Source organism: Agelaius phoeniceus, chromosome 5, assembly GCF_051311805.1.
Source record: "Agelaius phoeniceus isolate bAgePho1 chromosome 5, bAgePho1.hap1, whole genome shotgun sequence".
In the NCBI taxonomy this organism is placed as follows: Eukaryota; Metazoa; Chordata; class Aves; order Passeriformes; family Icteridae; genus Agelaius; species Agelaius phoeniceus.
In genome coordinates, this window is record NC_135269.1 from 23,423,749 (window position 1) to 23,450,473 (window position 26,725).

General features: G+C 43.5%; 2 protein-coding genes across 2 annotated transcripts; one reads left to right on the forward strand and one right to left on the reverse strand.

Annotated features, from left to right (window-relative positions):
• Positions 1-388: 388 nt before the first annotated feature.
• Positions 389-7,098, forward strand: KDELR3 (KDEL endoplasmic reticulum protein retention receptor 3). Its single transcript, XM_054630860.2, has 5 exons — positions 389-1,087; positions 2,045-2,145; positions 2,653-2,811; positions 3,141-3,393; positions 6,292-7,098. The coding sequence occupies exons 1-5, from the start codon at positions 997-999 to the stop codon at positions 6,330-6,332; spliced, it is 645 nt and encodes a 214-aa protein (XP_054486835.1). The 5' UTR covers positions 389-996; the 3' UTR covers positions 6,333-7,098.
• Positions 7,099-26,725, reverse strand: DDX17 (DEAD-box helicase 17). Its single transcript, XM_054630857.2, has 13 exons — positions 26,406-26,725; positions 22,257-22,407; positions 20,192-20,291; positions 19,920-20,053; positions 19,254-19,319; positions 18,810-18,951; positions 17,098-17,258; positions 16,837-17,009; positions 16,405-16,515; positions 15,881-15,942; positions 15,341-15,400; positions 10,880-11,119; positions 7,099-10,219 (listed from the first exon to the last, which is right to left on the reverse strand). Exons 1-13 carry the CDS (start codon positions 26,447-26,449, stop codon positions 9,696-9,698), a joined length of 1,968 nt encoding a protein of 655 aa, XP_054486832.1. The 5' UTR covers positions 26,450-26,725; the 3' UTR covers positions 7,099-9,695.

The window sequence follows — 26,725 nt, forward strand, 5'->3', positions numbered from 1 at the left end:
TCTGTGAAATCTATAAAACCAGCAGCAACCATGTGCTTCTTTCACTCAACACATTCCCCATGTTATTTGCAACCCTCTTGAAGGAATCCAGGATTAATATTTTCAGTGAAGTTTGTTTCAAACCAGCCCTTGGGAGGATCTTTTCTGTGCTCAGGGATCCACACTGCTCCAGACAGGGCACCTGAAGGAAGGGGTGCCTGGTGGGGCAGACACCAGGGAATGGCTTTCAATGAACAGCTGTGGAAGAACCTTTATCAATGGCTGGATAATTCCAATATCTCTCCACTTCTTTGGCTGCAAGAGCCAAGGCAGAGAACAGGTGAGAAGGTGCTACAGGTGGGATGGGGCCGGGAAGGGCAGGGAGCAGAAGGCTGCCGATGGAAGCAGGACAGAGGTTACTGCGCCCGTGGCGAATATCCCTGGAAAGCCTGGCCCTCCTCTGGCCGGAGGGTGTGTCCTCAAGGCCAGAGGATGGGAATCCTGTTCCCTCTGCCTTTTCCCCTTTAACCACACTTCCGTGTGTAACTTGAGACAAGCAGGGGAAGAAAAAAGAGGATGGAAAAAAAAAGAGAAAGGGAAAAATAGCGCAGTTATTCCCGCCTCTGCCTCCTCCTCTCTCTCCTCCCCGGCCAGCCAGGAGCCACGTCACCGTCACCCAGCGCTGCTTCGGGGCTGCTCAGCCTGGAGAGCGCTCCGGGAGACAAACTCCAACTTCAGCCCGAAGCAGAGAGAGGAAGGCCCTGGGCTGGGAGAGCGAGAATCCACCTCAGTGGAAAAGTAAACAAGGGAGACATCCGCCTGGCAGGGGAAAGGCATCTGCAGCCACGGGGCAGGGGAGACTGAACTTTGTGCTACGAGGAGGAAGGGCTCCGTGCTCAGGGAAAAAGGAAATCTTTCATTCAGTCGAGGCTCGGTGGAGAAAAACTTCCCGCCCTCGCCCTCCCTGCCTGCAGAAAGAGCCCCACTCCCTCCACCCCAGAGGAGTCCCCCGGCACCATGAACATCTTCCGCATCCTGGGGGATGTCTCCCACTTGTTGGCCATCATTATTCTCCTGCTGAAGATTGTGAAGTCCAAGTCCTGTGCTGGTGAGTGCTCCCATGTCCCAGGGAAGGAGGGTGGCCCTTCTCGGAGGGCAGTTCGGTGAAGGGTATAACAAAATGGGAGCTGGGAAGGCCAGTGATAGCCCATAGGAACTGGCAGCCCTCCCCCCTGGGTTCTCAGAGGGAAGTCATCCTCTTTCTCTGGGAGGTCTCCCGGCCAGGAGAGGGCTGTGCTGGAAGGATGTGATGTGGCAAGGCGCACAGCCTCAGGCAGGTGCTGGTCTCAGGACAGTGAGGCAAAGAAGAGGGCGGCAAGGCTGGAGTGAGGTGGAAAAGGAGAGCAAGAGGTTGTGGGCAGCACCAACACCAACAACCTGGAGACGAAGCTGCTTTAGGTTGGAGGTTCTGCCAGTGGTGGGCAGGTGCCAGAGGCTGCCCCATCCCAGGGAGAGGAAATCAGGACAGCAGCTTCCTGCAGGAGAGTTTTGCTCATAGTTCGCTTCTCATGAGATTTTGGGGCTGGGCTGCTGGGGCTGTGGCCATTATCACAGGTACAGGAGTGGGTGGGCCCGACTGCATCTCTCTGCCAGCAGTGGCCAAGTTCCATCAGTGCCCCGGGACTGCTCCTGCAGCTCTTCCCTCCTGTGGCAGATGTCCCATCACACAGTCCCCTGCTGAGGTGGGCGGGCAAAGGGGGAAGGGAGGCAAGAGAAAGGCCTTTTGACAACAGCAAGGATTGAACTGGCCGAAGTGGTGAACATGCCCACTGAGCACCAGCTCCTACAGGCAGCACTCAGGGGCATCAGCAGGAGCCTGCCCTGTCGCTTGGGAGACTCTGGCCACTCTGGGGTGGAGCTACCTCAGCACCCACACACCAGCCCTGGCTCACAAAACAACACACTTACACATCAATGCTTCCAAAGGAGGCGTAAGGGGAAGCCACCACCCCACAGACCCTTCCCTTCATCTGCTTTACTTTCCTTTCATCTCCCTGCCACGCAGGAATCTCTGGGAAGAGCCAGATACTTTTTGCCCTCGTCTTCACAACCCGCTACCTGGACCTGTTCACGAATTTCATCTCTGTCTATAACACTGTGATGAAGGTAAGGAGAGGGCAGTAAAGCAGGAGAGGTTCCCCTCAGCTTGCTGTGGTTTCCTGCGGAGGTGAGGGTACACTGTCACTGAGTTTTTCAGTGAGTTTTTCAGCCAGGAAGGGATAAGGATGCTTCCTTTGGTGCCACTGTCCCTCCATTGACCAAAAAACCCCCTTGCCATAGTCAGTGAGTGAGCTGAGCCATATTTAGTACCACTAAGACCAGAACAAGATGCCATGAACCCAGCCTGGGTGTCCTTGTACAGCAGGAGCATTAACATAAAGCTGCCACGGAGCCAACCTCTTCAAAGAGTGCCCCAGAGGGACTCAAACGTGAGATTCCCATGGTGCAGCAAGCTTTACCTGGCCACTGAAATATCTCCAGCAGAAGTCAATCTGTAAGGCAACACAGCCAAAGCATTCACCACTGTCTTGATGTCTGGGAAAGCCAGCCTCTCTTTAAGCACAGAAAGTGCAATTGCAGGTAAGGTCTTGCCATCTCCCTTCTCTCCCACAGGTCATTTTTTTGATTTGTGCCTATGTCACCGTGTATATGATCTACGTGAAATTCCGGAAAACATTTGACAGCGAGAACGACTCCTTCCGCCTCGAGTTCCTGCTGGTCCCTGTCACAGGCCTGTCATTTCTGGAGAACCACAGCTTCACCCCCTTGGAGGTAAGGAAAAGCTGAGGCAGGAAAAGGGAAGGGAAGCAGCAGCAGCCTTACACCAGGCAGCAGAGTGAGCAGCATGTTGAATAGCCAAGATTTTTAACAGCAAAAGCAGGCAGGAAAGGCAAAGTTGGCAGGCCTTGAAGACACTACCATCTACAGAGGAGCTCAGCGCTGTCTCCTCTCACTCCCAGCACAGCGAGCTCATTTTCCCCAACTTCAGCAGCACTACTCATCCCCCTCACACATCAGTGATTTGCCAAATGAAAAGCTTCAGGTCTTAACACATACTAACCAGCACTGACTCCCCACTGCCTTCATTTTGCACCTCACAGATACTCTGGACCTTCTCCATCTACCTGGAGTCTGTGGCTATCCTTCCTCAACTCTTCATGATCAGCAAGACAGGGGAAGCAGAGACCATCACGACACACTACCTTTTCTTCCTGGGCCTCTACCGTGCCCTCTACATTGCCAACTGGGTCTGGCGCTACCACACAGAGAATTTCTACGACCAGATCGCTGTTGTCTCCGGGGTGGTACAAACCATCTTCTACTGCGACTTCTTCTATCTCTACGTCACCAAAGGTAGGTTGCTGTAATACTGAAAAGTTCATTCATTCTTGCAGTACAGGGTGGAGCTGCAGCTTGCCATGTGTTAATCCTTACAGGACTTTATTTTTTGCTGGGTTTGTGGTGCATATTGTGCCCCTGAAGTCCAGTTTAGAAAACATATCTATTGACAGAGAGTGGGCACCACTGCTCGCAAGGCTCTGGATGTGTGTGTGTGAAACACAGCAAGAATTAAACCAGAGTTAAGCCTGGTTTAACCTCCCCTCGGAAGTTAACAACTGAAGTACATTAAATTCTACATATATTTTGAAAGATTATGAATCACACAAAAAAAAAAACAACCAAAAAAAAAAAAAAAACCAAAAAAAAAACTTTGAAGGGGAAAAAATAGCTGCAGGCAGACAATGTACCTGAGAAAGCAACGGCAGACATATGGAGATATTGTTAAACCTTCTTTTCCTTTAATAGAGAAGATCAAGTTCTTGATTGTGAAGAACTAATTCTGTAGGAAGATGGGCACCTGCACAGACAAGACATTCCTCTTCCAAAATCAGATGCCCCTTCCATTTCAGTGCCATGCTTTGGTAAATGGCCACCAGAGCTTAAAAGTGCACCAAGGGCATAAATCCCAATAGAATATGCTGCAGTTTGCGAGGCTGAAGGACACTTCAAAACATCTTTCTGTTGAGAAGGATGGAATTAGATTAAATTAGCCACGGGGATAACTGTTTTCCTCCTTCTTCACTTTCCCCAACAAGTCTGCCAAAAGCAGTAATGGCGGCCCTTGTTTGAAGTTTCAAGGGATGGATATTTGGTAGCTTCATGCAATACACCTGCTGATAGAAAGGTGACAGGAGCACTGAGCAGGTGGCTGGCCTTGGCAGATTAAGACTTCCTTCTGTCATTAAATATTTTTGTAGCCAGAAAAATACCTTCTAAAACTGCCATCAAGGTGCTCCACGTCAATTCCATTTTTTTTTTCTTTTCTAAACGAATTCCCATTTTAGCTCTGCTCAATTCATGTGTCCTGTATTTTGTGAGAAATCCATACCCTTTGTAGCTGTGATGGTGGAACAAAAGGGGGAAAAAACACAACTGCTGGCTTCCAATCTCACACTGCTAGTGGCAGAGCTGCAAAATTTAGGTGATACAGGAGGCAGAAGAAAAAACATTTGTAAATGGGACATCACAGCAGGAAAAGAATTGCTTTTTTTCTCGTTTCTTTTACACAAATGATCATGGGAGAGAAACGGTGTCTGAAGACATGCAAATACTTTGCAATCATTTATGAGAGCCAGCAATATTTTAGTAGGTTGCACCTCTTACATTCTTTCAAAAAAACGAAACTTTTCAAAACATTTCTAACACTGAAGAGCTCAGAAAAAAGGGCAGCAATGATGAAAAAAGAAAGCAAAAATGTGTTATATAAAGCAATGGATTTAGTAAGACTTCTGAGCCTATACCAAAGCACTGCAAAGGGATTTTTATAGAAAGCTACTTCTTTTTATCTTGTTTTCAAAACTAGATGAGCTCCCTTCTGTTTAACACAAGGACATGAAAGATATCCTGAGGAGGCTTTCAGCTCCCCAAAGAGCTTGTATTTCACAGAATGGCCAGGGGTGTGGGCAGTCAGGGTGGAGGGGGGAAAATCACCTAATCCATGCTCCTGCTCACATTTTTCAGGGTCTTGTCCAGTAAGAGTTTGACTATCTCCAGGGTGAAGCCTCTCTGGGCAATCTGTGCCACTGTCTGGCTACCCTCACTATAAAATACTATTTTCAGATGTTTAAGTGGAATTTCCCGTTGTCCATTGCTCTGTCACTAGGCACTGCTCAGGGTCTGGGCCTGTCTCCATTCCTCCCATCCAACACTTGTGCACATGGGTAAGGTGCCCCTCAGCCTTCTCAATGCTGAACAGCCTCAGCTCACAGCCTGTGCTCCTACATCAAGATGCTCTTGGGGCCCTTCTTGACTCCCCATCTCTTGTTCTGAGCCCAGAGCTGAGCCCACCACTCCAGCTGTAGCCTCCCAAGGCTCAGTGGAGAGGAAGAACTCCCTGCTCACGCTGCTGGCAATGCAGCTCCAGAGGCTCTTTGCTTCACCACGAGGGCACACTGATGGCTTGTGTTCAGTTTAGTGTCCACCAGTACACCAAGGCCTTTTCTGGCAAAGCCACTTTCTAGCTGGGCAGACCCCAGCACAAACTGGTGCCTGGGGTTGTTCCACCCCAGGGCAGGACACGCATTGGCTTTGTTGACCTTCACAAGGCCTCCAGCTCTGCACCCTGGCACGGCTCCTCCAGCCTCGCCCGGTCCATCAGGCCCTCCCTTGAGGTGCATCCTCAGCATATCACAGCCCTGCCCTTTGGCACCCAACAGACACAGCCCCAGTGCCCACCCTGGTACCACCCTGTGCCAGGCATGGCCACTCTGCACCACTGCCCATTGCACACCCAGGACAGTCCCCAATCCAGCCACCCCCTCTAAGCCTAGGGGTCTCTGGCATTTCCCAGAGGCATCCCTGCCATCCCAAGGTTCAGCTCAGGTGGGTTGGGAGGGGCTCAGCAGGGATCTGGCCACAGACATGGATTCAGGCCATGCTCTGTGTCAAAGGGAAAGGAAAGCCCTAGGAATAGCAGCACATCATCGAGAAAAATGTTTAAGATGGTCCACCCATGAGAACAAGTAACCATGAAAGTCAAACAAGAACCTTTTCCTTTAACATAAAGGAGGATAAATAGGTTGTGCTTTTCCCTCTTAGCAGCATTTCATAGTGGTTCTGTCCCATTGGCAGTCTGCAAACCCAGCACCCCACTATCTCGCACTCTAAATTGCAAGTCAGAAAACATAAAATTGTGGAAGAAATAGTTGAATTTCATTAAATTTACTCATTACCTTGTCTTTCTCTTTGCAGTCCTAAAAGGAAAGAAGCTAAGTCTTCCCATGCCTGTTTGAAGACATCCCACAGGCAGCGCAAGAAATTCCAAAGATGAAGCTGTTTAAGATCACAGCTTTCCTTCCCTGGCCCTTTTTGACTAATGGATGGCTCAGCAGAGTTTCAACCCAACACCAGGAAGACAGGGCTTGGAATGCTTTTCATCCATCAGACTCTTCCCCTCCATTGTTTTATTTCTTCTCACTTGAATTTGGTGCTAGTGCTGGCCAATACTGGCCAAAACTGAAGTAGTGCAATTTCTTCTCTCCCAGCTCTTCCCAGCATCTACTCTCAAAACACACCTCCACCCTGACCCTGAGGCAGCACAAAGGAAAATGTCACTCCCACTAGTCCTTCAGTAAGTGCCCATGGTAAAGGGAACATGTAACACACTTCATTAAAGTGTGCTAACTTAACTGACCCATTTCACAGGTTGCCATGTCTGACACGGCAGATGCTACAAACTGTTTTACTTTAACTCTGTATGAACTAACACCCTCTTGAAAATTAGTTCTGCCTGACCCTCTCTCTATTCAGGTCCTGTAACATTTAAGAAAAACACATTGCCTTTGAATAACAGGAATCTTCTAATTCCACAAGTATTCAAACATCCTCCCTGCTCACTTATTTTCAGTTTCCTTATGTTTTACAAACAGGGACAATTTCATTTACAGTTCAGGAGGTTGCCAAGAAGTGTTTCCACCTCCTTGAATTTGACTTCTAAGACCTGGGAAGAACAGGGGTAAAGACAGCTTTACATTCCAAAAATAAAGACAAAGTTCACAATTTATTGACAACAGTGTTTTTATTTATACCTACAAAAGAAAACAAGATGGTATCAAAAGGACCATTTACCAACTAAGAATAGTAACATAGCTCTTAGTATCCTGTGCCTCAACACCACAGATCTATGAATCTCTCAATTCAAGTCTTCAGTAATACAACAGGAATGTGTTCAGAGACCAGCAGGTGTGTGAAACAAGATGCTGATCCCACACAAAGCTAGTAACTCTTCCATTGTTCAGAGAAATCCAAACAGTAAATTGCTTCAGGAAGTGGGAGGGGAGGAGACACCCAGCTCAGATTATCTGAAACCCCCACAAACTTTTTACAGATTGAAAACAATGCAAACAACACTAGAGGCTACTGCTTTATCAACAAGGGCCCTCCAGCTGGTACATGGAGCAGAGCAGAGAGCACCAGGTGGGACAGGGGCAGCACATGCCACAGTGCATTCAGCAGTCTGGTTGACACTCTGAACTGAACCGAGACCCTGGACTTCAGCTGACCTCAATGGCAACAAAGCACTGCAAGACTTGGCATTGATGTTTACACATGCACAAGTCACCCCAAAAGTGAAAGCTATAACAGACTGTAAGGCAGCTTTGGCAATCCAGAGACCCTTTTTCAATCCAGTCAGTGAGATGTCCTACTTCTACAACCCTCAAATGCATTTCTGCATTCTACTCTCAAAAAAAAAGCTCTACATTTGCTTGCGAGGGAGGCCAAAGACCTATCAGTCAGTGCCTGGATAAACAAAATATTTCTGGCTTTCACTTAACACTGAACTCCCTGTCCATGCACTGGAACTATAAAATGGAACCAGGGAACTGAGGTTCTGGAAGGAATCTCCCTTCTCCCTGTCAGCAACCTACCTGTGTACTGCACAAAAAAAAAAAAAAAAAAAGAAAAAAAAAGCGCATCCATCCCCCAAAATTTTACTCTGGGAAGAAATTAAATGTTAAAAGAAATAATTTCTGTATAAGCAAGCTCTTTTTCAGGGCTATAAGAAGTTCCACTCTGCTACAGAAGGAGTGGGCTGCCTTGTTCATCCATATGCAAGAACGCCAACAGAAGAAACCCACAAGCCCCCTGCACTCTCCTAATGCAAAGAGCGTGCCTCAAACCAGGAGATGGATCCATCCTTTTGTCATCTGATCAGACCAAGAGCAGCCAACTCCTGTTATCATCTACTGTCTCTGAACCGTCTGGTATTAGAAATAACAAGTCAACATGCTTTACTAAGGGGGGAAACCCCCCTCACACCCACCTTAGCCTGTAAAATAAACAAGTTTTATTTACGTATGTACTAAAATTTCACTCTTCTCTAACATTGTCTAAAATACTACCTACCTGCAAGAGCTCAGCCCAAAGGGACCAGTGGAGCAGGGAAATGCACTCAAAAGCCAGAGAAAGTGATAGTCAGTGCAAGGTACAAAAGAAACAAAGCTTCAGAATCAAGATGCACTAACCAGCTCACCGCTTACCTCATGAAAAGGAGACCCCAGGCAATCTCCTCCTATGTTCCTCCCCCCGCCCTCCCGCAGCCCACCCTATTCAAACCTCTGAAATTTAAGTGTGGAAAACTCTGTCACATTTTATCGAGTGTAGCGGCACTCAGAACATTCCCCATGGCAAAAGGGAGTTTGTTTGTGAAGGACAGACAAACAAAATGACACTGTTCATCGTTTCAGTTCTGCATAATTTCTAGGCTCGCAAGGAAGACTTCTTTCAATAAACCAAACAGAAATTTGAGAGCCGTAACCAATTTAATGATAATCAGGCTCCATGCATTTGCAATGCTGCAATTTAACAACTGTAGGGAAAGAACTTACTTAGCTGAACATTTCAGCAGTGGTACCCACAGCAACTGTGGGTAGATGGTTTTCAGGTAGTGAATGCAAGACAGGTTTGGTCTCTGACACTAAACCCAAGCTCCCTACTGCAGGCTGTTACAGTAGCAGAAAATGGAGCTTCTAGAGCTACAGAAATTGTCAGTAATATACCCAAGGCTTTATTCTGAACACCACCCAGCTCAGACAAATGAGAAGAGTTTTCCTATGGAAAGCCACCTACAGTAAGACTACAAGCAGTACTAGTGAGCTATTAAAAAAAAAAAAGATTAGGAGAAGTGAGCATTTCTCTCTTGCATTTATATTTTAAATGAAGTGCTTTTTGGCTCCCCCAGAGTTTCCGATCTCTCTTTATACTTCCTGAAATTAAGTTAATGTGTTACAGAATAGAAACTTCTTTCCCTCAAAAGCAAATTTTCCCACAAACCTTAGACACCAAGATGATCAGCTGGAACCTATCTGCCTTATACCCTTTTGTTTTAGAAAAAATAAGATTTCCGAATTTCTCAACATGCAAGACAAAAATAATAAAATTTCCAATCAACTATACATATATCTTAAAAAAAAAAAAGAAAAAAAAAAAGAGGACAGGGTCATTAATGTGGGCTGGGGGCCATTTTTGATAGGCTCAAGGGATTTGGATAGTGAATTCTAAGTCTAACTTGCATGAGAGACATCACAATGGGAAAGAAGAGAAAGAAAAGGTTCCTTTAAATGTAAGAGGTCTACACTGGCCACCAGCAAGTGGTTTCATTTGCGGGAGGGGGGCGGGGGCGGGGGAGGGGGTGGGTACTGGTAGGTGGCAGTCTGTCCCATATAGCCCATCACGTTAGTGGCAGGGGGCTGTGGAAACTGTTGTGACATGAGCGGCTGTGGCTGCTGGCCCGAGCGCCCCACCATCCCTGCATACTGCTGTTGGGTAGTGCTCTGTGAGGTTCTCCCAGCCGTGGCAGCTGTGGTGCTGGCACCATAGCCACTAGCACTGTACTCTGCAGTGCCATAGCCACTCGTGCCATAGGCAGCTGCTCCATAGCTCCCTTGAGTGTAACCATACTGGCTCTGTGCTGCCCCAAAAGCAGAATTTGGGCTCCCGTAGGCACTGCCATAGGTCTTGTTGGCTCCGTTGGCAAAACTTTCACCACGCTCACGGTCTCTGAAGCCACCTGAGTCTCTGCGGCCCTCTTTCACTCCCCGGAGCCTCCTGTCACACTCTTCCTGGTACATCAGGTTAGGGTTGTTTACCGAACTGCTCGTTCGGTAACGAGAACGACCTCCTGGCGATGGATACATTAAGATTTAGTGCCATGAACAAGTCTTAAACAATGATCTCTGGTACACTTAGGCCACCCTTTCTCCCCCTTCTACATCTCCAATTTTGCTCCCAAGGAGCACCTCCTTCTGACTGACTGTAACTTTTCTGCACAGCTGTGTACAGGCCTCCTTATTTTGTTCAAGGTGTAAACATGAAGTACAACAAGGGTTCTTTATGCATGTGCTTGGAGACAAAGAAACAGAAGACATTCAGGACTAATTTGGAAGTATAAGGAAACTTCTTATTCCTTCAGGGAATGGGAAGAAAAAATGTGTCAGCTCCTGAAATTCAGTGTATTCCTTTACTGATTTCAATTTTGGATGTGCACCTTGTTGCCTGTCCTTAGCAGGAGCCGTGAGGAAGTAATTACTTCAAGCAAAATCAGCTCCCTGATGACCTTAAGAGAGAAAAAAATTCTATAGCTAAGGTAAAACAGGGACTGCCTCTCTCTTGGGACAGAAGTACTATTCTACATCAAGTGTTGGGACCTCAAGTACAGAACAGCTTTATTACTAATGTGTTATCTCAGACCTATACTTAGTACTTCCCTACCCTCTTAACATTCCCTCCCTCAAAATGGGGAATGTATCCCCTGTGTAGCCCTTCTCCCTTGTGCCATTACCTCCACCACCACCTCCTCCTCCTCTGTGGTCCACAAGCTGCATCAGCTTTGGATTGATGGCTTGATTGGCTTCTTCCAAGACTTTGATAAGCTCCCTGGCTTGTTTCAGGTTTCCGGGTGTGAAGAAGGTGTAGGCAGTACCTTTGTTGGTACTACGCGCGGTACGGCCAATACGGTGCACGTAATCTTCGGAGCTGTTCGGATAGTCGTAGTTTATCACAAATTTAACATCTTCCACGTCTTGTGAAGTGCCCAGGAGCGAAGCACAGTGAAAGGGTGGGGTTGAGGAAAGGGGAGAAGAAGAGAGGACGTGCCAACGAAAGGTGGGGAGCACGAATGCAGGTGACAGTAATAAGAAAAAAAAATACAAAGTTAGTAATTGCACGGAATAAATACAAGACAGACTCATCCCAAAAGAGTACAAGACTGAAATTTAAGATCATCAGGAACAAAGGTCAGTGTCCTGAAAAAGAATGGCAATTTTAAAGCAGCTTTGCCCTGCACTCAAAGTCATCCTCCCCGGAATGCATTTCTCTGTCTTCTTGTGTCAAAGACACTGATGCTTGTGAATAAGTTAACTGAATTTCATATTTCTTTTTAACACAATCTGTAAAGTGAAAATGTCACCATCAGACAGAGCAAACTGGGGTGGAGGAAGAGCAGAACTGCCACCGTAAAGCTTTTACTCTGTTGGGAGAAGTCTAACAAAAAATAACAGTAATGAGATCACTTACCTTCCACTCGGAAACATGAAATAAAAGACAGTCTTAAAAATATTTACTTTTACTGTACTAATAAAATACAGTGAACTAACTCCCCTAAACTAAAGCTTTAGGCATTCAAATTATATTAGTTTTATTCAGCCAACTCATTAAAAATTATTCAGACCTAAAGTATCTTAACTCAGATGGGTAGTTAACACTAGAACGCATTGCACTAACATTTCTATGCTGCTCTGTCCAGTTCTGGCAAGCTTGCACAATTTGGACAATCTGAGTTCTGTAAGCAATTCCCTACTTCCAGTTCAGATGGAAGCAGGAAATAAAATTATCAAAATGGCTTTGTATGCAAAACAGTTTTAAAATTTACGAGTTTCAAGTTGCGTGTTTCAAGACAAGACTTTGTAAACTTATGCGACAGAAACCAAGTAAATGTTAGTGCAGTGCTTCAGTGAAAGCACCTTAAGTACCAAGAGCACCTATTTGCTGTATTATACAGTATTTTCAAATGCACCATTCTACAGTAAGAGCCCTAACAGCTCATAAAAAAAAAATTTAAAATCTGCATTTTAACAAGAATATTCTGAAAATATCCAAGATAAAACACAGATTTTTGTGATTTCCTTTCCTCTTTTTGTTTTGTTTTAAAGAGAGAAACATTCTCTGTTTGTTACCAGACCGATGCACACTCCCTCCTCCTGTGGGAAACCGCTGCAGCCGATCCCGTCTCTTTGCCTTTTATTTTTGGCGGCCTCCTTTCGAAAACTCCGCCCTCTGACACGGGACCACTGGAGCGCGGGGAGCATGCATCAAGGGTCCGTGGCAGCGAGAAGTCCCCACACACGCTCGCTCTGTGAACTGGCTTAGACGCTTCTCTGTAGCCCCTTTTGGTTGGGAAGCGCCGGAGAACCTGGGTTCAGGTAAAAGTTTCAGGTCCTCCAACGCTTTTTGTCCCCTATTTGGGGCTCTTAGGGGCAATTGTCAAAAAAATGAAGATACAAAAATTACATCCAAAGGGTCAGACTGCATCTATTGCCCAGACTGCATCAATTTCAAAAGGGTTGTAGGAAAAATAAAAACATTGTGGGTTGTTGTGACAAGAGGGGGACTTTATGTCTGTTTCTTATTACAGCAAAGGGGGGGCTCCTCAGTCTTTGCTGACTCCAAAGTCCTGAATCACACCAAAAAAAGGGAGTGAGAAGGCAGGTTTCACAGGGGGCTGCGCGAGTCTCCAGCTAGGGTCCTTGATGCAACAGTTTTTTTAAAAAGGGAAAGTGGAGAATAGAGAGGAGTACGTGTGACAGATTGCATCTTCACAGCCGGGGTGTTAGCTAGACTGACAAGCTCCAGGCTACATGGTCCTCAGCCAGTCCCGTTTTGCACATCCAGTAGCAAGTGACTTGAATTACCAGAGAGGATACAAGGATGTGCTTTCCCATCAGAAAGCACAAGGAATTGTAGCTGCCAATGCAGACAGAACTGACTTGACTGGGGAGGAGCAGAAAGAATGGGACAGCAGGAAGAGGAAGATGCAAGGGTGTTTTCCAGACTAGAAAGTGGTCCTGGTAGAGCACGCAGCTTGCTGAAGACCAGAGTGTGCACAAGACTCAGCTTCTCCAGTCTAGCGTGCTCCAAAGTGTTTGTGCACACTTGCAATCCTCCTGCACTTTTAGAAAATAATGTAGCAGGATCAGGAATGGAGACTGTAAATCATTTTTGACAGCTACCTGGGAAACATTCCCTTTGTCAGACCATCAGAACACGCTATGGCACAGACAGTCTCCAATTATTAAACGGGACAGATATAAACTAGCAAACATGCTAGTCTACAGAGCTGTTTAGACCATCATTGTAGATGTATCCCCACCCCTGCACTGAGAATTATCTGCAGCTGATATCAAAGCTTCTGTTAAACAAAACAAAACAAATTCAATGTTTTTAGTTTAATAGACTGAACAAAAAAAAAAAAAAAAAAAAAAAAAAAAAAAAAGAAGTAAAAAAAATAAAAATCAGTGCAGAGAGAGGACCTCACTCCAGGGAATTATCACAAAGAAGTCATTACGGGACTCAGAACTTACCTGCAAGAAGCTTTTTTGAAACCAATGTTCCATTAGGAAGAGGGAAAGCCCTGGTGACTCAGCCAAAAGGCGCGCGCCCCTGTTTTATGTTATTTAGGTAGAAGCCTTCACTTTCCAGGATCTTGGAGGAAGTCGTCCAGAAGTTTGCCAGTTAAGTGACTTACTTTAAGCAGCAAACTCAGGGCCCCAAAACAAGTAGAGATGTTGTTCAGTAACAAGAAACAGACTCTGATACCTTTCCCCCTTAGCTTGGGTGAAGTGGACGATGGGAAGTGAGGAGACTGTTTTCTGAAGTGTTATCCAATTGAGTAGTTTTGGGGGGGAGTGTTGGTTTTTATTGATTTTTTTTTTTTGAGGGGTTGAGGCTGTTTTAAATGTCTAGGCAAGATGCACAAAGAAGCTACCAGCACATAGCAAGCCTGTTTAAAAAATGCTGCTAGACAAAGCAGCTCTCTTTCATATAAACTGGTTTCAGGCCTCAGTCCCTTCTCCCAACAGGCCCAAGCTCTAACTGCACAGGTCCAGACATGACCCTAGAGGGCAGAGACTGAAGTCCATATAATCACTTCCTGAGGAAGTGCTGGACATTTTTTGAGGGGGGAGGGGAAGGAGGGGTGAAGGTTGTGTGAACAGAGGCTGCCAAGTCTGTTAATGGTCTGCCTGTATTAAAGTGACCATATGATGCACAGCACAGCCACCCTTTCAGCATACAAAGAGCTCAGCTAACTGAGGCTTTTAACAAACTAGATTCTCTGAGTTAAATCTCCACCCATTTGCAGTCATTTTGTCTAGAATTTACTACAATGAGACATTGACTCTCAAGCAGTTTATCGTCTACCACACTCAGGGTGGGCAGAGTATTCAACATCTGTTATTAAACTCAGAGCACTTCAGCAGCCATCCTCCTCTTCTAGGGTGGGCAGATGCATAAGGACTGTGCTCAGCACATGGTGTTTCACAACACAAATATGCTTATTATAAAAGGGGGCACAACTGATGCATCCAGACAGATCATTTTCATGCCACCAGAACACAGCTGTGCGATTTTGATTCAATTACACATCTGGGTAACAAGATGTTTAAGGCCATATATCATCTCAGTGGTCCTGCCTAGAAGGAACACAGAGGAGGAGGGAAGGTTACATGTCAAGAGCAAAGATCTGGAGCAGTGCTTTCTCAGATGTGAATACATCTGCAGGGTAAACATGCATGTACACTGGGGTTGGTATGTTCAAATCTGTGGTGTGCCATACGGGGAGAATATTCGCTATTTGCTGTCGAAATGCTCTCCCACAGCTTCCTACTTGAACTTTATCTGACACGCTCTGAACTGAGAGCAATCCATCCCTAGCATCCAGCAACAAAAGCTGGATTTGGGGAAGAAGTGAGTGTGGTGGAAGGGTTGGGTTGCATAATTGGACGTCTCTTCTCCCTCTTGGCGATCGATTGGTCATGCCTAGGCCTTGCTGCAGACCAAAGCCTGTTCATTAGGAGCAGGAAGAGACTTTGAATATGAAAGAAAAAAAAAAGATTAATGTTAAAAAACGTATTTCACATGTGGGGGAAAATCACGCTTTGAATTTTTTTTTTTTTTTAAGAAACGTTTTTCAGTCCAAAGAAGAAAAATATGCAGCAGTAGGCAAGAGTGGTCTATGTGTACAAACCTAGCCCACGAGATGCAACGTCGGTAGCAATGAGGATAGGAGCCTTTCCAGAACGAAACTCTGTAAAACAAAGCATGCTATGAAATAAGATTTTCCAAAATGATAAAAGTTACCTGAATTTGATTTACATTAAATGCTCATTTTCCAGAAGATAGATAAGGTGGGTCAATTCCAGAAACACCCACAAGTCAGGATATAATGCCTCACCGATTTTTCAAAATCCAGCTGTGTTAAGCAATTTTCCCACTTGTTTTATCAAAACAAACAAAAAAAAGGAACAAGTACTGAAATTAAGAGCACAAAGGCAAGAGAAGTCCTTTTACATGTGTCTATTTGGTCTAGAGATAAAAACCAAAACAAACCAAACCAATTAAAAAACCAAAAAACCCCAACCAAACAAAAAAAAATCTAAAACAAAACAACGAACCAAAAAAAAAAAACTCCACCAAAAAAAAAAAAAAAATCCACACCAGAGAAAAACATGTCTAGGTAAATTAAGTACAGCAGCCCAAGTTATTTTCCTGTCAGTGATGGACTCACCATTAAGCACCCAATCTCTTTCTGGCTGACTCTTGTCTCCATGGATACACATAGCTGGCCAACTGCCAAACAGAGATGTACATTAGTATAGATAGAAAGTACATACATTAAAGGAAACAGGAAGCTTTACTGGCATTTTGTTTAAAAGGGAAAAACTGTAAGATTTGAGAAATATTTTGTTCTCTGGCCTCTAGCCACCCAGCATGTGTACTGTAAACCCACTACCTACATAAACAACCATTTAAACAAAATCACGTTTGCTATATTGACACAGTCTCCATCAGCATATCAGGATTCTGATACACTAAAAAAGCTGCACCACTTAGAAACACTCTCTCTTGTACTAATGCTTTGATGAGGTAGAATCTTTTGAGAAACAATGACTGAATTCAGCCCAGAAAATAAGGATAAATGGATAAGCTGCTCCCAACAAGAGCATGGCAAACATTTAAATCTTACTGCTTTTGATTACAATTTTTGTTTCCCACTAGGAAAAAAGTGGAGGAAGGGGAGAAGCTAATCACCCATCTCTGCGCATCCTTCGAGTGAGATCATCACATCGCCTCTTTGTCTCCACAAAAATGATAGTCTTGTTTTCCTTCTCTGCCATGATTTCTTCCATCAGCTGTATAAGTCTAAAACAGACATGAGAGCCAAGATGTTTAGCCACACATACCAGAATACAGGATCTCTCTCCCAAGAGACGTTGAGGACATACACAACACACATCCATATAAGTTAGTCAGTATCACACAGAATTTCTGCTGGTTTACAGAGGTATGGTCAAAATATGCACCAGAAAATAGTTAATTATAGGACTGACTTACTTTGTAACACTCAAAGGTTACATAGCAGTACAAGTAACGTCACTATTTAGAATTCCTAGAAGTCTTACAAAGCATTGCAGACTTTGAAGGACAACCAAAGAAAGCAAAATGGTGGGAACACCAGCTTACTTATGGTCTTTCTCGCTTTCCATGCATACATCCACTATCTGCAGGATATTGTGGTTGGCACTCAGCTCCAAGTTTCCCACGTTGATCTGAACATAGTCCTGCAGGAAGTCCTCAGCAAGCTGGCGCACTTCTTTAGGCCAGGTGGCACTCCACATCAGAGTCTGGCGGTCAGGCTAAGGAGAAGGGAAAACAGATCTGTTTACAGTACTAGATTTCAAACAGGAAAACAAAGGAGACTGTCTTTCTAAAACAATCACGTACTCTTATCTGGTCAACAATTTTACGAATTTGTGGTTCAAATCCCATGTCCAACATTCTGTCAGCTTCATCCAGCACCAGATATGTACAGCGACGAAGGTTGGTCTTCCCAGCCTCAAGGAAGTCAATCAAGCGACCTGGTGTAGCAATGCAGATCTCCACACCTTCAGAAGAGAATAAGGAAAAAGAGTAAGGCTCTTCATTTGAATGTCAAGTGGTATTTTTAGTCAGAATGAATCACCTTCCAAAGCAAAATTGTTTTAAAAAAAAAAAAGCACCACCCTCATTCGTACCCAAGACTGAGTCACTTCAGTAGAAGCCCTAGTTCTGTTTAATATGTTTTCCATTCTGAAATTACTGTTACAGTGCCATTAGAATAATAAATGCAGTACAGAAACTAAAAGGTTACTACCAGAGAACACCTGTGAAGAGCTGTTCAAAAATCAGAAATGAAGTAAGCTTCTACTCAAGCCCGAACCACCTTCATCCAGATTTACACAGTCTAGAGAGATGTCATTTTCAAACACAAAGTGCTCTTCTTGCTGTATGGGTCAAATTACCTTCACTTTTTTTTTTAATATATAAAGCCAAAGCATGGACTTTAATACTGAGCAGTTATGCACCAACAGTGAGGGACTACTGTCTTACCAACATTTGTGGGGTAAGAAGAGAGTTCAAATAATCCTAACTAACACCAGGTTGGGTGATTTACACACTCCTTCAAAGAAAGGCCTGGTTTCCACCAATTCCCAAATTTTACAGGTGAGTATTCCAGTGTCACTGAAATGTCCACAGAAGGTTAAGTTTCAGGAAGAGGCATGAAAAGGATTTTCTTCTTACGCAGAATATCTATTTTACAGCACTCCAGAAAGGTGTGCAAAAACCCAGCACGCTGATCCTTCCAAGGACTCTTTATGAAACCTTGGACTCTGCCACTGAAGATGCTGGGCTTGAGCTGGAAAGCAACTCTTTTCTTGAACAGAGATATCCCACAGACTTCCACCACACATGCTTTTCTCCCACTACTGCAGTTTGCAATAAGGACCCTGTGAACTGCAGTGGTAAGCCAAATTTTCTGATTTCTTGAATAGATCTGTTTGTGTATCTGCCTTGATAACAATTCTTCCATTTTTTCACATAACACCATTACATTTTATATCTGGTGAAGATGAAAGCCATCAGCAGATTGCTGAATTTGAAATTATGGATCACTAAAGCACTACCACATTAGAGTGGTCGCTTACAGCGTACATAGTGCTTAGTGCTTAAGAACAATTTAAAAAAAACAAACAACAAAAACTACAAACAAAACCTGTGACCAAAGCAAAACCACTCACTGTTCCTGCTGTCCAAAGAAGCATCTATATATTCAGAAACAAAGTTTGATTATTTGAATGAATATAGGCAGAAAACTTGAAATCTACTTTAAGAAAAATATTTCCTTAAAATAACCAGTTTTCTTTCTGTGAAGTTTTCCTTTTCCCTTTCTACACCCTGATGATCTTCAAAAGTAGAATGTTCAAAGAGCAAACAAAAAGAAAATCTAATATCCAAGTCACTATACAGCAAATAGAACTACCTCATGAACTATCCCTGTAACTGGAAAATGAGGCACTCATTCACTCTCACCCCCTTCCAGACAGGTTTTGAGAAGTTTTATTTTTACAGAGACTTTACAATACCACTCCTCCTGCAAGCACCCATTTTAAAATTACCTCTTTCTAAATCTCTGATCTGGGGGCCTTTGGGTGCTCCTCCATATATGCAGGTACTCTTCAGCCTTGAACATTTGCCATAATCATCAGCCACCTGCTGCACTTGCTGGGCCAACTCTCTAGTAGGTGCCAGAACCAGACACTGCAAAAGGAAATGATTCAGGAATAGTCAAGCTGCATCCACATCCCTAACATAAAACCATAAGCAAAGTTGGACCATCTGCTCTTTATTAGTTAAAACATTTAAACATCTTTAGACAACGTCAGCATTTGCACAGAATTTCAACTGAGTGGGATGCTAACATTGTGATAGTAAAAATTCCTATTCTGATAGGAACAGGATAGGAAAAACTACTATTCTAATACATCAATTAAATAAAGCACCATCTCATTAACAATGTCATGCCACACATACAAAAAGGAAGAGAATCAACAAGCACTTACAATTGGGCCATCCCCCCTCTCCAAATATGGCTGGTGGTTGATGTGAACAATTGCAGGCAACAAGTACTAAAACAGAAGAAAACAGTATTTTTTTTGTGATTCTGCAAAACCAAATACCTGCATTTATCAAGCAGAACAGAAGATTTTCAGAGCTGCTGACCAACTGCATCCACTTCGGCATGAGCACAAAAATTGGTTGCTCAGCACCTCTGAAAGGAAGGCTCACTTAAATTTGGAGTGTAAGTTAGCAGAATTGAGTAATGATTATCTTAGCCAATGTTTTCCATAAAGGATAAAAATACTTTTTAACTCTGCAGTTAAAACTAATGTCTGTGCTTAAATTCAACCATTTTTTATTTTAACCTGTGTAGTTTATAAAACAAGTGTGCTAAAGAGAACATCCTGTTTTTTAAATCATAATGTAAGCATAGACCAAAGAGAACTGACTTAGCATCCAAATAGGAAGATGCACAAAACACACACCTGTGAATACAACAAGCTTGTAGCTGAGCTGAAACTCAAGTGTCCCCCATAATGCAATACAAGAAGCTTTAAAAATGGAATCATCCCACTGCTAGTACTGGGAAGGCAAAAGCTAACTCATAGGTAATTTCTACCAGGTAACCAGGAAAGCTAGCTGAAGAAATAAAAGGGAAAGGTACGCACTGCTAGTGTCTTCCCAGAGCCGGTCTGTGCAATGCCCACCATGTCACGGCCACTGAGGGCTAGTGGAAAGCCTTGGCACTGAATCGGAGTGGGCTCTGTGAAGTTCTGGTCCATCAAGGCATCCATCACATACTCTTCAGAATTCAAGAAAAGAATAAATTTTTTTAAAGGATAACTGAGGCTTTGGAGAACCTTTTAGAGAACAGAATCAGTAACTGTTTAGGTATTTTCTGAGCAATCTTCATGATGTTAAAGATGGCAAAACTACTTACGCGGAAAGCTACACTGGTGGAAGGCAAACACCGGCTTGGGGCAGCCCTCCATCCCCCGAATTGTTATCTCCTTCTTCCTTCGCAACTCTTCAACTTCATACTATTTATGAAAAAAAGAAAAAAAAAAGTCAGATATCAGCAGGGACTTAAAGTGCATGTTTCTAACTACTAACTATCTTCTCACCTCTGGACAACAGCTTTGTTAGAGAACTAAATTCAACCAGAGTTCTAGAAAAGACTGCTTTCCTAAAGACTTAAAGTCTGAGTTATTGTACAGATTCTCTGATATTCAGAGGTATGAGCTCTCTACATAGCCTAGAAGGACAAATGTCAATCTCTTCTTACAACCAATCCTTCTAAATGAAAGGTATGTTAAAGGAATATTTTCAGAAATTGCACTTTTTCCGGAAGCTAGAAATGACCAACAGCTTGAGAAATGATTAGAAACAGAGGATAAGAAATATGCTTTACGTGACAGTGCTAAGAATTAAGCAAACTAAATAGGTCCTAATATACCATGAACAGAAGGCCAGGCAGTCCTTGTCCTTCAATTAACACATTCCAGAGGTAGATAAATACAGAGTTCTTGCTGGATAACTTGCAACTCAAATGTTGCTTGGAATGTTTCAGATAATAAAAGAAGCTCTGACAACATCAAAATGATACCCTAGGACCTCACCACTCTTATAAGGAACTTCTTGTAATATTTCTGAAATGTGTAGACAAGCACAATTTCAGGATTAGAAAAAGTGTTTTATTTTTGTCTAGGTTATCTTGCAAGTCCAACTGCCCTTTGCAAAATTCTTCTGACAATTCATGACCTTATTGTGATGCTTATTAGAAATCAATAGAGACACATGAATACCAAATATGCACTTTATCCAAAGCAATAGATTCAGTATTTCTGAGAATCCCTTGAGCTTGAATTAAAAGGCAAAAAAAGAAAATAACTTCCGGGGAAAACGTGAAAATCCTTTTAGCTGGCTAAGCCAAAGGCAGCTACAGCAGCTGATGCAAACCATGGTTCAGTAGCTCAAGTTGTGGTATCTTCAGGAAGTTAATACCCCTTTCAATTTCTTTATGCCATATCCATATTTCACACAAGAATTTGTAAGTCTATGCAATCAGATAATGACATTTTGTTTGTTTGCTGCCGCATATTAAGAACAAAATCTTTAATTTCTAATTATAAAAATACATTGCACTAGAGAGTAGAAGACTAGACTCAAGCTCAGCAGGAAAGGAAGATTTCTTATCTACAGAGTGAACACAGAGTACTGCACCTGGCTTTGAGCCCCCTGTGTGAGAAGGACATGGTTTTAACAAGGCATGTCCAATTATGGGGGAAAGCTGGAGGCTACACTACAGGCCATATGAAGACATACTGGGAGGAGCACTGGATTTGTTTAGCTTGGGAAAGATTGGGCTAACAGTGACCTTTAACTGCTACTTTAACTACTTGATGGGTCACTAGAGGAAAGATGTTCAAAATCTCAGAGGAGAAACATTAAGCCCTGAGACAGCCACCCAGAGAGGATATAAATTCTCCTCATCTCTGGGGATATTCAAACTCAAAAGGACAAGGCACTAAGCAACCTGCTCTAGTTCTACCATTAGTGCTGCTCTAAGCAGAGGATTAGACTAGAGATGCCCCCAAGGCCTCTTTCAGCTCAAATTACTCTTATGACAAAATATTACTTTCAAACCTTTTTCATGTATTTTTGTCACTTTTAGTTCATTATCTTACATTTTTCCAGGGCTTCTCCAGGACTGTAATTCTCCAAGTTTTATCTCCACTGACAAATCACTAGACCAGACAAGCATTATAAAAAAGATGCATTACAAATGACAAAACATAAACTATCTCATATAAAAGGAACCAAGAAGAGAAGCATATCTTTTGCTAATGTTAAATAGTAAAGGCAACTAGAACCAGTATCCAGCAGAGTACACATGCCAAACAAGCTTAATGAAGAGTCAGCTCTACTTTACATGCTGTCCCAGACTTCCTAGGACAAGTTTTTCAGCTTGTGACATTTTCTGCTGTAGACAACATAGCACTTACTGGAGTAAGCCTGGCCACTTCCGGATGTTCCACATAAAAATTCTTCTCAAACTTGGGCAGTTCATTTAAATCCCATTTTTTCTTACGCAAACGTTCCCCTGGATTACCAAATTTCTTTGGAGGGAGAGGACCTCCACGACTTGCTCCAAACCTGTGAATGTGAATGTTAGTTACTTAAAAAAAAAATACTACCAGTACTTAAAAACTATTCTAGAATTATTCTGGAATTTTCGTAACCATTTGTGTTTTCCCCAAGCTGACATATGAGCACAATATTCTAGCAAGTCACCTCCCTTCAATAAGTATGATGGTGTAAAACTTCTTGAAATAACAAACCTGCTTTGGGTTGTTCTGAACATAAACCCATGTTGTTGTAAATCACCCCTTTAAAGCTCCTGCCTCTAGGACATGGCTGCTGTACACCCATAGCATTTGTCTTGAAACTGACAGTGCACTTCCAACACGGTTACATAAAAGGGATGAGAAAAATCTCTCCTTGCAAATTCCTTCTCTGTCTCTCAAGGTTAGTTTTACACTAGACAGCTATTTCACTATCTCCCCCTTCATATCTTCTTTCCCTTCCTATCAAGAAGCATGCCTCAAATGAAAAACAGCAGACTGAAGAATAGAAAGTAAACAAGCCTAGCCAAGCCTGCAAGTCCATCTGTAATTCTGTAATCAACATTTAAAAAAAACCCCTTATTTTTAAAACACAGCCTAACAGGAAAAAAACTGCAAAAACAACCTGAGAAAAATCATATCCTCTCTGAAATGCATTGTGATGAAGACTGAAGAGAGTAAGAAGCTCATGTTCACAAAAAAAAAATCTGTTCTAGCAGAACAATTCAAAAGTAATTGCTCTTTCTCTCTAAGTTTTCTTTATCCAGTTAATTCTATATACATTTCAGAAGGTAAGAACTAACTGTAATGACTGGCTAATGAAATAGTCAAAACATGAGCTTCTGGCAGTAAGCTGTAAGAGTAACTAAAAACCATATGTTTATTTACTGTAAATACCATGAATTGCACTTTAAAATAACACACCCCAAAAAAAAGTTACAGCACTTTCATCAATATCCTACAAACTCAGCAGAAAGAACTTTTCAAAATGCTATCAAGTCCATTTTTGTCCTAAAGGTATAGCTTTATGCAAAAACATGAATTCATGAGACATGAGACATTTCAAACAACTTTTAGACAGCAAAACCATAGTGTCTGCACCCTACCCAGGTAGTCCACTAGTAAACAAAAAACTGGTAATGAAATAAACTGAAAGCAACAAAAATCTCTAAGCAACATTGTTACAGAGTAACCTGTGGAGGAAATAAGGAGTAGAAAAGTTACCAAAAAATAAACAACAGCTGAAAAAAAATTCTGAATTATCTTAAGTACAACACTACCTGCTCAAACATTAAGTACATTTGTTCTTTAAATCACTTCCCAATGGAAACTATAAATTATAGTGACTAAGAGACCAAAGAAACAGAACTCAAATCAACATTTTAACAGGAAGAAGATATAATTGAATTTAAAACCTGCTAAGTTAGTTTTAAAATGTTTGCTGTGTTGCAACTGTGCATTAGGCTTCTTCCTTTTCCTATAAATATCCCTTATTTTCTCATCTGTATGTCTATCAGATCCTCTAGAGAGCTTGCAGAGTCATCAAGTTTTCTCTTATGAAAAAGACTGTGAAACACAACTTCAAAAATGCACTTAAGCATTATGCTTCCTTTCAGGGCAAAGGAAAAAAAAAAGGCACAGACTTTCACCTACAGGGACATTCACCTTTAGTGATGATGCTTGTAACCTATCATGCTAAACTGAGGTCAAAATGTCTAAAATGACAGTACCCAAGCAGTTCCTACAAAACCCATAACCTCACTCAAGTCCACCAGAGGTTCAAAGGGTTGATGAGCTCCCTTAGAAAAGGAAACATAGGACAGGGCTGCCTGAAAGGCTGGACACTGCAACAGCTGGGCACTATGAATACCTGCTCCAAGCTATCCAGAGGGAGAAAATGACATATACTACACAGAAGGCACATAGTTTCAGTTCTCCACTCTTACACACGATCTGCCTGGATACTGACCTGAGAGGAAGGAGCCCTACAGCAGCCCTTGAATGCTGCTGCCTCTGTGGGGGTTCAGCTGCTAAACTGGCAGTAACTGACACTTCACATTCTGACTCCAAGGAAAATGAGATTCCAACTCCAATTAAACTGACTTCAATCTATTATTTCCCTGGTTTGCCAAGAGCCTTCTTTTCAAAGGTAAATTCAGGCTGGCTCAAAATATTCTTCCCTAATATTACTGGTGCCATCACTTCTGGGACAGAACTGAGTAAATCTGATACATTCCAGAGCAAAACATAACAATTTTCCATCCTAAGAAGTCACCTACAGCTCGTCCCTGAAAAAGAAAACTAGAACCCTTTTATGTGATTAGACTACAAAAGAAGTGGTGATAAAGTTTCAAAAGGTGCTGAACCAGCAGCACACTGGGTGGCCCAATATTTTACACAGGTTATTTATGAAGTAAGATAGTTGTTAGTGGTTACAAATATTTTCACACCTTAAAAGGATGTATGTAGCAAACTGAATGCACTAAAGCTTCCAGGGTAATATGCAAAAAAAAAAAATCATGCAAATGTCCACAAACTTCACAAAGAAGCATGTGGGCACTCTTTTTACTCATCAAAACCCTGATCTAAAAGAGAAGCATCCACTATAATTAAAGACTTTACAGAAAATGAAATAACACTAATTTTAAGGCACATCAAGTGTTGTGGCAACGCTTTGGCCAGTGCTCTTTTAAGTAACTGTACATAAATCTGCATACTCAAACTCACTCACTAAACTCCAAAACCAGCTGTGGTCTGATTTATCTCAGACTTGCCAAAGCGCTTACTCCAATGTCCTTGTGTTAAACTGAGCTGGAAATCTCTTAGCAGAAAAACACCAGAACCCTCCTCTCTGTGAAAAAAAAAAATGAAAGTATCTTTTAATTTCAGAATGTTAAATGTGGGTGTAAGATAAAGCAATGACACAACTATCTCCCTCCACAGACAAGAAACTGAATGTCAAAGTGCATGGCAATGTATAACAAAATATTCTTTAATCTCCCAGTGGCAAGGGAAAACAAGAGGAAAATGAAGTGGGGGAGAAAAAAAAAGGAAAAAAATGGAGAGAAGACTCATTAATTGAGATCTAGCCTACCATATAGCAGAAATCACACTATGTTTTTTGCTAATCACTCTCAGAAATTAGTTTTAACTTTCTCTTTAAAAAGGCCTGGCACAAAAGCATTATTACTTTCAACGCTTAAAAACCTCGAGACTCAATCTAGTCACGCAGTATAACGCCACTGTATTTACTGCTGTCATTGTCGAAAGAAAAAAATCACATCAAATCAAACCTGCAAAAGCCTTTTGCAAGCCAAACCTCCTTTAAATAACAGATTCAAGAGTATCAAGCACTAGGCCTTTACAGAACCAGACAAACAATTTCTGTAGCACTACGCAAGCTTGGCAAGTGTGGTCCAGCACCACGGTTCACTGATCACCCTCCCGAGTGCCCAAGTCCCCCGCAAGGCAGCGTTTCCAATCCCATTTCCTATCACGGCAAGCCTGGGAGCGCAGCTGAGAGAGATCTTCCCCCCACTGCCATCTTTCCAGTAAGTCCAGAAGGAGCAATGACAACCAGAAGGGCAGACAGAAGGACAACGAGCCCTGCCAGGGCCACCGAGACCTCCGTGGCTTGCAGGGGGGAGGGTGCCACGGGTCTCGCGGGGTAAATAAAGAGGCTGGTAGAAAAAAAATTAAGGGGGCAGGGTGGATGCAGGCCTTAAAATTTCAGGCAAGGCTCAGAATTAGTTACACATGAACGGCGCAAAAGCTAAATTAAAAAAAAATTTAAAACCCCACAAAACACCCAAAACCCGCCACCCCGCCTTGGGAACCGATAAGCCTCCAACTACCCCCGCCCCCACACGAGAATCTATGGGGGGAAATCTCCACAGATGGGATTATGGCTCCCCCAATACCGCCACTCCAACACACGCCCCCCAACCCCGCGGCCTTCCCCCGCCCCCCAACGCAAGCGTTCGGCTTCCCCGCCGCCCCCCCGCCGCGCCGACCCCCCCTCCCCCTTACCCGCCGCGGTCTCGGTCGCGGCCCCGGTCCCCGAAGCCTCTCATCGCCCCCGGAGGGGTGGGTGAGAGGCAGCGGAACGCCGGCCGTGGGGACGGCGAGGGGCTGGGGGTACGGGGAGAGGGTCCAGCCAGGGGCGGCTGCGCCTCGGAGGCCTCGCTTTGCGCCACCTCGCCTCTTTGCTGGGACACAAAAGGAGAAGAGGTGGTCAGTGGGTCCGAGACCCGCTGGGCGTCAGCGGCCGGAACGGCGGGGCTCTCGGTCGGCTCCAGGGCCCGGGCAGTGTGGAGACACCAGCGTCTTCTTCCTCCGCGCTCCCGGCA

Bases quoted from the DNA above. Each gene is read 5' to 3' on its own strand.
- DDX17 (XM_054630857.2), bottom strand. From the start codon at position 26,449: ATGAGAGGCTTCGGGGACCGGGGCCGCGACCGAGACCGCGGCGG. The intron at 17,010-17,097 runs GTACGTGATTGT...CCTTCTCCTTAG, and splicing joins AAATTGTTGACCAGATAAGA to CCTGACCGCCAGACTCTGAT. The intron at 11,120-15,340 runs GTTTGTACACAT...GCACTTCACAAG, and splicing joins CGTTGCATCTCGTGGGCTAG to ACGTGGAAGATGTTAAATTT.
- KDELR3 (XM_054630860.2), top strand. From the start codon at position 997: ATGAACATCTTCCGCATCCTGGGGGATGTCTCCCACTTGTTGGCCATC. The intron at 2,146-2,652 runs GTAAGGAGAGGG...TCTCTCCCACAG, and splicing joins TCTATAACACTGTGATGAAG to GTCATTTTTTTGATTTGTGC. The intron at 3,394-6,291 runs GTAGGTTGCTGT...TTCTCTTTGCAG, and splicing joins CTATCTCTACGTCACCAAAG to TCCTAAAAGGAAAGAAGCTA.